The sequence below is a fragment of the Nicotiana tabacum genome, chromosome 8 (genome assembly GCF_000715075.1).
Source record: "Nicotiana tabacum cultivar K326 chromosome 8, ASM71507v2, whole genome shotgun sequence".
Taxonomy (NCBI): Eukaryota; Viridiplantae; Streptophyta; class Magnoliopsida; order Solanales; family Solanaceae; genus Nicotiana; species Nicotiana tabacum.
This window is the reverse complement of record NC_134087.1, coordinates 17,668,360-17,679,477: the sequence shown is the minus strand read 5'-3', so window position 1 is coordinate 17,679,477 and position 11,118 is coordinate 17,668,360. Positions and strand designations below refer to the sequence as shown.

The following is an 11,118-nucleotide window of genomic DNA, read 5'->3' as shown; positions in this document are numbered from 1 at the left end:
AAAATAAGTGTCCAGTTAGGTAATCAAGAAAAAAATCAATTTGTTTTTACTCTTTTACCCTTATGTGCATATCACTAAAAAGTTTTCTCACTCATCACTATAACTATGTGACCAATATTTAATAAGGGTAGTTAGTCATACTAAGTATTTTTATATATGATTTAACATTTTTTTTAATGGGCGTGCTAAAAGAAATCTGGTAAGTTATTGTGAAGCGCACGGAGTATTACTTATCTTTTCTACCAAAAAAAAAACTCGGTATAAAAATTGGCCGGTTCCCTGATTACACCTTTGCGCAAGAAACCAAGAACCGGTTTTGTTCCGAACACATAAAAACCACTGCTAGACCACCACTTCAGACCATCCCCGGAGAAAACATCAATCAATCAATTCGGCGAAACATTAAGAATGTTGTTTCAACTGCCTCGCCTGACCAATGCTCTCAGAGAACCATTCGACGTCGATCAAGCTTACCTTCACCGGAAAGCAATTCTCCAAAATCTCAACTCTCGCAGGTACCAAAATCCCATCTTTTTCATTCTTCATTATCAAATTTTCCAAGTGTTTAGGTGCTTAAGAATATGAGTTTTTCTTGTTTTTCAGTACTGCAACTTCACTTGAAGAATCAAAACTTGCTCGAAAGATTGTATATCAATGGGACCAAGGTAATATCAAAATTTCAATAATAACGTTCTTGTTGTGAAATACATGGAAGTAAGTTTGAATTCTTTTAGAAGATTCATGCCAGAGTAAAAGTAATCAAATTATGATGATATTTTTCTTTATAGTCGATCCTAATTAGTTTATGATTGATTTTTTGTGTGTGTGATAAAGTAATAAAATTTTATTGAAAACGGTGAAAAAACAGCCTGTGCAAGAAGTTTCCCAAAAAGATATGGTTCTCATGGGTACACCAAAAAGAAACAAGGGATAAGAAGGGTTGTTATAATGGAAATATGTTGAAATTCTTGTATTCTCCCTTTTCTTCTCCAACACTTAATGAAGTGTTCTAATAATTGGTGCAGCTTCTCCTGAGTTGCGGCAAGCGTACAAGCAGTTTGTTGGGGCAGTGGTTGAGTTGATGAAGGGTGAGGTTGTGTCAGAGGAGTTTAGGGAGGTGGCATTCAATGTTTATAGGCTTTTCACCGGGACAGTGGTGGAGGATGAGGAACACAGGAGTATTGCTGAGAAGAAGTAAGCAGATAGTTACTAAATGTATTGCTTGAAGATGACATTTAGTAGCTCTTTATTTTGTCTCTGTGTGTATTTATGGTATTTGTCTGATCTTTAGACTGAGGATCAGCTGGGGTGGAAGGGGTGAACCAATGTGTCGTGCTGACATGCTGTTAACACTAATCAGGAAATAAAAGGCGAATATCTATGGATTTTTTCTTTCCTATGAATACTTTGTGAATGTCTGTATGCTGAGAAATTTTCCATGAATTGCTACTCTGCAAACTCAATCTTGTTATCTAAATACAGGCTAGATTTGCAAAAACTCGTGGGCTATGCAGTTTCGGACTCATTACTATCGAGAGTTGCTTCCTTAGCACAAAGATTGTACGAATTGCAGAATTATCACCCTGGAAATGAGACAGTCTCTTTACAAGAAATGTCTAATGGAACCACTGATGAAGTGGAATTTGGCTCGGACCTTGTCTTTAGACCTCCCGCGCGATTCTTAATTGATGTTTCTTTGGAAGATTCTGATTTTCTTGTTGAGCAGGATGATGCACCTTCTTCAAGTCATGAATCACAGTACGATCATGGCTCCTCAAATTTTAGAGAATCTGTATCTGGTGTAAATTTTGATTTAAGCTGGTTAAGAGATGCCTGTGATAAGATAGTTAGAGGTAATACTTCGCAGCTTCCTCGAGATGAACTGGCAATGGCCATATGCCGCGTACTTGATTCTGAGAAACCAGGTGATGAGGTAACAATCAGTCACTCTCACTTCATAATTTCTGCTGCATACTTTAGCCACACCTTCTGGCGCATCAGTTTTGTAAGCATCTGATATGTACTATTGTTTTTAATTTTGTTTTGTGTAGATAGCTGGCGATTTGCTTGACCTTGTTGGTGATGGTGCATTTGAAACAGTTCAGGATCTTATCATGGTAGAAATTTGAAGCGGTGCTCTAATTATTATGGATCTCCATAGGATATATCATCATATTGTTCTTTAAACTTTACGACGCATTGAAGTAAATAGTATGTACCTGAACTGGTGCTCTAATTATTATGGATCTCCATAGGATATATCATCATATTGTTCTTTAAACTTTACGACGCATTGAAGTAAAAAGTATGTGCCTTACCTAGGGTGTGAAGTAGTCGTGTCTGATGATATGTTGTAGGATTGCTTGAGAGATTATAAATGCGAATGTAGGCCCCATACTATTCATGAGTTGAGTTCTCCAAAGTGCTAAATTTATGGTCAATAGGAGCAGTAAGCTATTCGGTAGAGAACCATTCATTTGCAATATGGTGTTCCTTAAATTTAATTTTTCTTCTTTTCTGCTTTTCCCCTGAAATTTAGTTCCTCGTATCTCAGCACAGAAAGGAAATTGTTGATGCAGTCCATCATGGACTACATGCACTAAAAGCTGACAAGATGTCTCCAGGGGGACAATCACGCACACCTAGTTATGCTGTTCAGGTAATAATAGTTATACTACTATGATAATGTCACATACATGCAATGCATACTTGGCATTTGAATTTACTTGTTATTAATTGTACAGGTAACTGTTCAAACTGAGTCTGAGCGGCAAATTGACAAACTTCGTCGGAAGGAAGAAAGAAAGCATAGACGAGGAACAAATAATGGGGTTGAGGATGATTTGTCTGCCGTGAGTTTTAGTTCTTTACTTCATGCAAGTGAGAAGAAAAACATATTTGAGGACCTCATTGGTCATGGTGAAGGGCCAAACACCTTAGGTCCTACAGCCCTTCCTCAAGGAACTATCAGAAAGCACTACAAAGGATATGAAGAAGTCATTATCCCTCCAACACCAACTGCATCTATGAAACCTGGGGAGAGACTGGTATTTCCCTCTGCTGCCACTATTGTTTTTCTTCGTTTATTGCTGCTCTTCCAACTACTTATCTACTTTGGCTTGATTTGTGGAAACACTTGTTAGTGCTGTTGTCCGGTACTTCTCATTTCTAGCCTTACACACACACACACACACATATATGTATGTATGTATGTTGTTGTATTAAATCTTTTTAAAGGAAAAGAAAAAATAGTAATTTTCAGAATGCTTCAACCTTTTCTATGCCCTGAGCCGAGGGTCTATTGGAAACGGCCTCTCTACCTCCACAAAAGGTATGGGTAAGGTCTGCGTACAAACTACCCTCCCCAGACCCCACTGTGTGGAATTATACTGGGTATGTTGTTGTTGTTGTTCTACCTTTTCTATGCATTCAATACTTATGCTTGAATATGTTCTCCAATGGAGGGTGTATCTGTAAATCAACTTATACAGCAATTTATCTTGTCACTGTTCAGCATTTATATGATAATGCATCTTTTCTTTACGACCAAAAGTAAAAATAAAACAGAAAAAGGCTCCTAACATTTGATGATATTTTACTTATAAAAAAATATTAAATTTTTTTGATCTCTCAACTTCCTCCTATCTTTGTTCTTCCTCTCTCTCCGGCCACAATATCCACTATTGTTTTAGGTAGCACAGAGAAAACGAAGCACAAGTCCTACAGTTCATTTTCTCGACTCTGTAATGTTAGGACTGAATCTCCGGCTGCATGTGATGTGAAGAAAGCCATCTTCTTCAATACCCTGATAGTGTAAATTGTCTTGCATAGAGAATTGGTTCATTTCTATGGAGGATGTGTGCCCAGTATGATCTAGTCAAGAAAGATTTTGCAGCAGACACTTTAGATCTTCCTATCTGCCTTTTTTGTGGGATTATATGTAGCTGTTTCTCCGGAGAAAAGCTTCAGTTCCTCCATTTCCAATTTGAGTCGATGTTCTAGCATATATTCCAGGATGTCCCATGAGTATCCATCCTAAAAAGTTAGGCACAATAGTTTCCCTGTCATTCCATGATTACATATATTCGGGGTTGGTAGGCATTGGCTATCTGGGCTTGTGCTTTGAGTTCTGGGGGTTGCTTCTCATTTGGATGTTCAAATGTGGTGCTTGGACATTGAATTCTCATATTGGGCACACGTTTGGGACGTGGGCTTTTGGAGAGGTGGTTTCTCTTTGTTAGTCGTTTGTGGGTATTTAGTCTTGTACTGAAATGCTATGCTGCTCGGACTCGGTTGTATGTATCCAAATTGGATTCTTCATCAAATAAATTTTAGGAATCGGTGATAAGGATCCGAGTGCGGGTATAGGTGTTGGGATACGGCCAATAAATGTATGTGTGTGTAGACACACACCCGATTACTTAATATTTAGGATCCGGGTTTATGGATCCGAGTGCAGATAAAGGTGTTAGGATACAGCCAATAAATATATATATTACGTCATGTATAAGTATATATTTTATTAATTAAAGTTATTGAACTAAAACTAATAAAATTTATTCATTATAAACACCTAATATTTTATTCATAAAATGTCTTGTGTGATAGCAAAGCGTTCTCATGCTTTATGTAACTTTATATGTATATGACATAAACCCAAAAATCAAACTAAATACCAATTAATATATACTTCTTGTTCATAGATGTAGTCAAAACACCCAAGGTAAGTTAACCAAATCTGTTGTGGATCCCACATCTCCACCCTGATTTTGAAGGGTCTGAAAAGTAGGGTGTAATAGGTCAACCCCCCCCCCCCCCCCCCCGCCACAATATACAACTGTGTAACTGGTAATTCGAGACAAGTTCAGGGGATACTTATGCCTTTCATATGTACATATGTGTATATATATGTGTGTGTGTATATGTATATATGTATTTGTGTTTTTTTTGTGTGCGTGTGTGTGTGTGTATATATATATATATGTATGTATGTATGTATTTGAAATTTAGTAAAGTGAGGAAATGCTAAAGGTATTTTATTTGATGCTACACCCAATTATAAAGCATTATAGCCTAACAATCAACAAACTGGAATAGACTAGGGGAGACCAGGGTTTGATCTCAGCGGAGATAGAAAATGTCTAGATGATTTCTTTCCTTCTATTTGGCTATTAAGCATTGGTTGATTGAGTTTTACCCAATATCTATGTTGTTATGAGGGAGCAGGCTCCCGGTGGATTAGATGAGGGGCCTACGAGGTGGCCTGGCTGTACCACTGTTTAAAACAATGTATTTGGAATTGGAAATGTCATGAAAAGTTGAAGATATGTTATTCTGGTAGATCCTCATTGGTTTCCCCAAAAGTTGCTTAATTCAACTGATGGTTTTGCTTGATTGTTTTTCTTATCAGATTGAGATAAAGGAGCTAGACGATTTTGCACAAACAGCTTTCCATGGCTACAAGAGTCTTAACCGTATTCAGAGCAGAATTTACCATACTACTTATAATAGCAACGAAAACATACTAGTGAGTTATTTTCTCCTTTGATAGTGTATGTTAATACTCTTTTTTTTTAATAGTTAAAATGTATGCTGTTTCGCCTATGGTGATAAATTTTTTTATCTGTCTTTGATAGCTTTCTTTTATTACCAGGTATGTGCTCCCACTGGGGCTGGGAAAACAAACATAGCTATGATTGCTATTCTACATGAGGTCTGCTAGGTCTTTCTTTAGAGTTTCTTCCGTGAAGGGTCTACTGGCACTTTGATGAAGTTATATAACCTTCTCTTGTGCAGATTAAAAATCACTTTAGAGATGGTTACTTGCATAAGGATGAATTCAAGATAGTCTATGTTGCTCCTATGAAGGTATAGCTTGAGAATTGTGTCCTTCAATTTCATTCAGATAATTGGTCATATAAGGTGATTTTTTCTCTAGGCATTAGCTGCAGAGGTCACATCAACTTTCAGTCACCGGTTGTCTCCACTTAATGTAACTGTGAGAGAACTTACTGGAGACATGCAGCTTTCTAAGAATGAGCTTGAGGAAACACAGGTTCTGTCACACTTCAGTTCTTGTAATATTGTTGATTGTTTACTTATTGGCTTTATTCTATTTTGGATTGTGGTCTAATTGAGTGGTTGATTGATTGGCTTAATTATGATGCTGTTTCATTCTGAAGCCTTGCTTAAGTTTTCTCTTTCATCATATTTCATCAGATGATAGTGACAACGCCTGAAAAGTGGGATGTTATTACTCGTAAAAGCAGTGACATGTCACTCTCAATGCTGGTGAAGCTACTTATCATTGATGAAGTCCATTTGCTAAATGATGATAGAGGCCCTGTAATAGAAGCATTAGTAGCCCGTACACTTCGTCAGGTTAGCAAAAGCTGTTTTACTTAATCTAGTGTCTGCTGTAGAAGTTTCAGTATTTTTTATATATGATGATGTTGCCTCTATGCGCTTAACACTGCTGCAATTCTCTACTACTGTTCAACTTCTCCAATAAAGGCCTTTAAGTGAAAGATGAAGCATGTTATTGGCATTTAGAACAGAACAATACAACGTTGGAAGAAGACATTTTATAGCTTTTCATTTTTAGAACCAAAGGAATATGAGATGCATTTAGAAGGTTATGAAAATGCTGTGAGACAGAGGTTAAAGTCATGAACCTAGTGTAACATGGAAATTTATACTTGGCAGTAAGAACTATTGGCTTACTATGAAGATTTAGGTTATGAACTTGATTGTGATATCATCTCCTCTAGTGCTAAGGTGGAGGTGACTCCATTTTCATGTGCGCATGATTTGGTTTAAATTTTTATTCTGGTGCTTTGACAGGTGGAGTCTACACAGTCTATGATAAGGATAGTGGGCCTTTCAGCCACTTTACCCAACTATTTGGAGGTTGGTTCTCGGGTGAACTTTTTTTGGTTTTGAAGTCTTTACCTCCATGTTGGACATTTGGTCTATACAGAATGATGAAGCTCCAAAATTTGTTACATCCTTTTGGTTCGTCTTTTTGTTCATGGCTATTCCTTTTGTGAAATCCAGGTTGCACAGTTTCTAAGGGTGAATCCGGATACAGGTTTATTTTTCTTTGATTCAAGCTACCGTCCGGTACCTCTTGCACAACAGTATATTGGTATTAGTGAGCATAATTTTTTAGCCCGCAATGAACTTCTTAATGAGATATGCTACAATAAGGTATCTTTCTCCAAGACCTTTTTCCTTGCTATGTTGTGCACTCCCAATAAATTTCTGGCCTGACTCTTCACTTACACAGGTTGTTGATTCCTTAAAACAAGGGCATCAGGCTATGGTATTTGTCCATTCACGTAAGGACACGGTGAAAACGGCTGATAAGTTGGTAAGTTTTCTATCTGGATATGATTTAATGCGCAGTTAACCATTTTACTCAATATTTCCGCTCTCTTTGTCGCATTTTGTTTATCTTGCTCTCCTTATCACTTCAATTTACTGAAATTCTTCTCTTCAGCATTCATTTCTCTGAACATTGTTTAACTCACTATCTATATAAATTTTCTTCACTATTTATTGCTTATAAAATCTATATTAGACTCATTTAAATCCATATAGAACCTCAATTTTGATTACACGCCTATTTTTATTTAACTTACAACTCCATCCATATATGTTGCATTTCTTGTTTCTTATTAAGAAAAAAACTTGAAAAGATGGTAACGTTTACTTCTAAGTGAGGAACACAATGGAATGATGTGTTACTTTCTGGTTTTTAGGTTTAGAGATTTTTTCTAAAAGAGTTACTGAGAAGATTAATTCAGTTATGGAAGGGGGAAATTGTTACTTATGAAAGTTGAGATTCTTTCATGGAATGTGATGGAATGTGAGGGGGATGAATGACCCAAACCAAAGGGCCATCATCAAAGTGGGAGTTAGAGTGGGGTGCCAACCTAGTTTTGTTTTCAGGAGATCAAAATGGAAGTTTTGTCGGATGCGATTGTGAGGAGTGTCTGGGGAGGTAGTTGGGTAAAATATGACTGGGTCCCAGTAGCGGGAAGTGCCGGGGGCATTCTTCTTATGTGGGATGATAGAAACTTGGAGGTAAAGGAGATTAAGAAGGTAGTTTTTTCTTTAGCAGCTTTTGTCAAAGATAGAGTGAATGGGGTGAAGTGGGGATTTGGGAGAGTGTACGGACCGGTAGAAGAAGGGTCCAAGGTGTCTTTCTGGGAGGAACTAGCCAATGTTATGGGGGAATGGGACATTTCATGGGTTTTAGGGGGAGACTTTAACACTATTAAATTTCGGGAGAAGAGATTAGGGTGTAGCCTGATTTCGAGGGCCATGGAGGAGTTTCTGACTTCATCAATGATCACTTTCTCATTGACCTTCCTTTGTCAGGGGAAATGTTTACTTGGGCCAGGGCGGAGGATTCCGACTCAAGATCTAGACTTGATGGATTTCTGATATCGCCCTCCTGGGATGAGCTGGTGCCGAATGTACTGCAGATTCCTTTTCCTAGGCTGACTTCGGATCATTTGCCTATCTTGCTTGATGGATCCAGAGGGAGGGGGTGCGTGCTCCTTTCCGATTCGAGAACTTGTGGTTGAAAGTGCCAGGATTTGGAGACAAAGTGAAAGAATGGTGGACAAGCTACGAGATATCTGGGACACTTTCCTTCCGTCTTTCGAAGAAACTTAAATTGCTCAAGAGAGATATTATTAGGTGGAATAAGGAGGTTTTTGGGAGGATAGAGGTTAAAATGAGGGAGCTCATGCATGAATTGGGGGAATGAGAGAGGGGAAGGGGCGAGGGAGTTAGATGAATTTGAGAAAGCGAGACAGGGGGAGGTTAAGAGGGAAATAGTCGAGTTAGCAATAGCTCAGGAGATTAGTTGGTGGCATAAATCGAGGGCGCTCTGGTTAAAGGAGGGGGATTCGAATACCAAGTTTTTCCACAGGGTTGCGGCTGCAAATCGAAGGAGAAACTTCATAGAGTCCTTAGTTGTTGATGGGGTGAGGATTGAGCGAGGGGAGGAGGTAAAATGGGCGATAGTGGGGTTTTACGAGAACTTATGCAAAGAGGAAGTTAGTTGGAGGCCTACTTTGGGGGAATAGAGTTCAACCACATAGACAGTGAGTGGCTAGAGAGGGCTTTCGAGGAGGAGTAGGTGCACGAGGCTGTGTCGAGTTGTGCTGGTGATATGGCCCCCGGGCCTGATGGTTTTTCCTTGGCCTTCTTCCAACTCTGTTGGGACAACATTAAGGGGGAGTTGATGGAAGCCATTGAATACGTCCACGTGAATGGTGTTTTCAAGAGAAGTATTAATACTTCTTTTATTACCATTGTGCCTAAGAAAGAAGGAGCATCTTGTATCAGAGACTACAGACCTATTAGTCTCGTGGGGAACACTTACAAGATTATTTCTAAAGTGCTATCCAATAGACTCAAGAAGGTTCTTGATGTGTCAGTTTCGTCCTCCCAGAATGCGTTTGTGGAAGGTAGGCAGATATTGGACGTTGCTTCGCTGGCAAATGAACTTGTAGACTCCAGAAGGAAAAATAGAGAACCCGACTTACTATGCAAGTTGGACCTTGAGAAGGCTTTCGACCATGTCAATTGGGAGTTCCTGGATTTCATTATGATGCGGATGGGGTTTGGGGTAAGATGGAGGGGATAGATCAAGTTCTGCATTTCCTAAGTCAAATTCTCTGTCCTGATTAATGGTAGCCCATGTAGTTTTTTGGGTAGCTCTAGGGGTCTCAAGCAAGGTAACCCCCTATCTCCCATGCTATTCATTCTAGTGATGGATGCTCTGAGTAAAATGATGGATCATGCGGCTGGCGGAGGCTTCTTGAGAGGAGTCTCAGCTCCGATCGGGGCGCTCAGTGCTCGAAGAGTCTCTCATTTGCTTTTTGCGGATGTCACCCTGGTTTTCTGTGATGCCGATATGGATCAGTTGACCTACCTGAAGCAGGTCCTGCAGTAATTTCAGATAGTATCAGGACTCAAGATCAACCTCGGCAAGTGTGAGATTCTCCCGGTGGGTGAGGTTGCTAACATCGATGCTTTGTCTTATGTTCTCAGATGTAAGGTGGGCTCTCTTCCCACTACTTACCTGGGTCTCCCATTGGGCGCTTCGCATAAGGATACTGCGGTTTGGAATCCAGTGATTGAAAGGGTTGAAAAAAGATTAGCAAGCTTGCAGAAACGGTACTTGTCAAAAGGCGGTAAGGAAGTTCTTATTAAAAGCATCTTATCGAGTATGCCCACCTATTACTTGTCCATGTTGCAAGCTCCCGTGAGCATCACAGAAAAACTGGAGCGGCTTCAAAAGAATTTTCTTTGGGATACGGCGGAAGGAACTAAAAAGTTTCATCTAGTGAATTGGCAGATAGTCACTTCCCCAAAGAAGTGGGATGGACTTGGAGTAAAAGATCTTAGGGTATTCAACAAAGCTTTATTGGGGAAGTGGCTGTGGAGATTCGGGGTAGAAGAGCATGCTCTATGGAAGGAGGTCATAGTAGAAAAGTACGATTCCATGGAGGGGATTGGAGGACCAAGGCGATCACAACACCTTTCGAGTGTGGCATGTGGAGGAGCATCATGAAGAATTGGGAAGCCTTTAATGGCAACATCACTTACAGGGTGGGAGATGGAAGGAGAATCAGCTTTTGGAATCATAGGTGGTGTAGAGAGGATACTCTGAGGGTTTCTTTCCCCCACGTCTTCAGAGTTTCAAACCAGAAGGAATTGATGGTTCAATAGATTCGCAAGGAGCATGAAGGGGGTAGTATGGGATGAGGCCTCTCGTTTAGAACGAACATGCAAGATTGGAGATAGCGGAGCTCCAAGATTTGTTGGCATTGCTATATGGGCAAGATAGGCCCCCAACCATCTTGTGATTCTTGGAGATGGGGGTTGCGTGGCGCTGATTTGTTCACCTTAAAGTCCTTTTACCAGAGTTTGTTAGTGAGAGAGGAGGCCACTTTTCCATACTCCTTGATGTGGATTCCTAAGGCGCCCACGAAGGTATGCTTTTTTGCATGGCTAGCGGCGAGGGGAGTGATCTTGACTGTTGAGAATTTGCGAAAGAAAGGAATTACACTTGTTAGTTGGTGCTACATGTGTAAA

The 11,118-nt window shown here is 39.6% G+C and overlaps 1 protein-coding gene across 6 annotated transcripts in view; it reads left to right on the top strand.

The window, feature by feature from the left end:
- The first annotated feature begins 297 nt into the window (after nucleotides 1-297).
- The window catches only part of LOC107780328 (DExH-box ATP-dependent RNA helicase DExH14), a 58,566-nt gene continuing 47,745 nt past the window's right edge, over nucleotides 298-11,118 (top strand). For 3 of the 6 annotated variants that reach the window (XR_012693888.1, XM_075219035.1, XM_075219033.1), the window contains exons 1-15: nucleotides 299-515; nucleotides 604-665; nucleotides 1,026-1,194; nucleotides 1,483-1,933; nucleotides 2,052-2,117; nucleotides 2,540-2,659; nucleotides 2,745-3,047; nucleotides 5,411-5,527; nucleotides 5,654-5,713; nucleotides 5,797-5,868; nucleotides 5,939-6,055; nucleotides 6,220-6,381; nucleotides 6,844-6,909; nucleotides 7,057-7,209; nucleotides 7,289-7,372. Coding sequence is in view for 5 of the 6 variants with exons in the window: in XM_075219035.1 (XP_075075136.1) it covers nucleotides 409-515; nucleotides 604-665; nucleotides 1,026-1,194; nucleotides 1,483-1,933; nucleotides 2,052-2,117; nucleotides 2,540-2,659; nucleotides 2,745-3,047; nucleotides 5,411-5,527; nucleotides 5,654-5,713; nucleotides 5,797-5,868; nucleotides 5,939-6,055; nucleotides 6,220-6,381; nucleotides 6,844-6,909; nucleotides 7,057-7,209; nucleotides 7,289-7,372 (2,109 nt within the window). In the remaining variant the exon portion in view is untranslated. Of the gene's footprint in view, nucleotides 516-603; nucleotides 666-1,025; nucleotides 1,195-1,482; nucleotides 1,934-2,051; nucleotides 2,212-2,539; nucleotides 2,660-2,744; nucleotides 3,048-5,410; nucleotides 5,528-5,653; nucleotides 5,714-5,796; nucleotides 5,869-5,938; nucleotides 6,056-6,219; nucleotides 6,382-6,843; nucleotides 6,910-7,056; nucleotides 7,210-7,288; nucleotides 7,373-11,118 lie in introns of all 6 variants that reach the window. The other 3 variants (XM_075219036.1, XM_075219034.1, XM_075219037.1) reach the window with 2 other exon arrangements.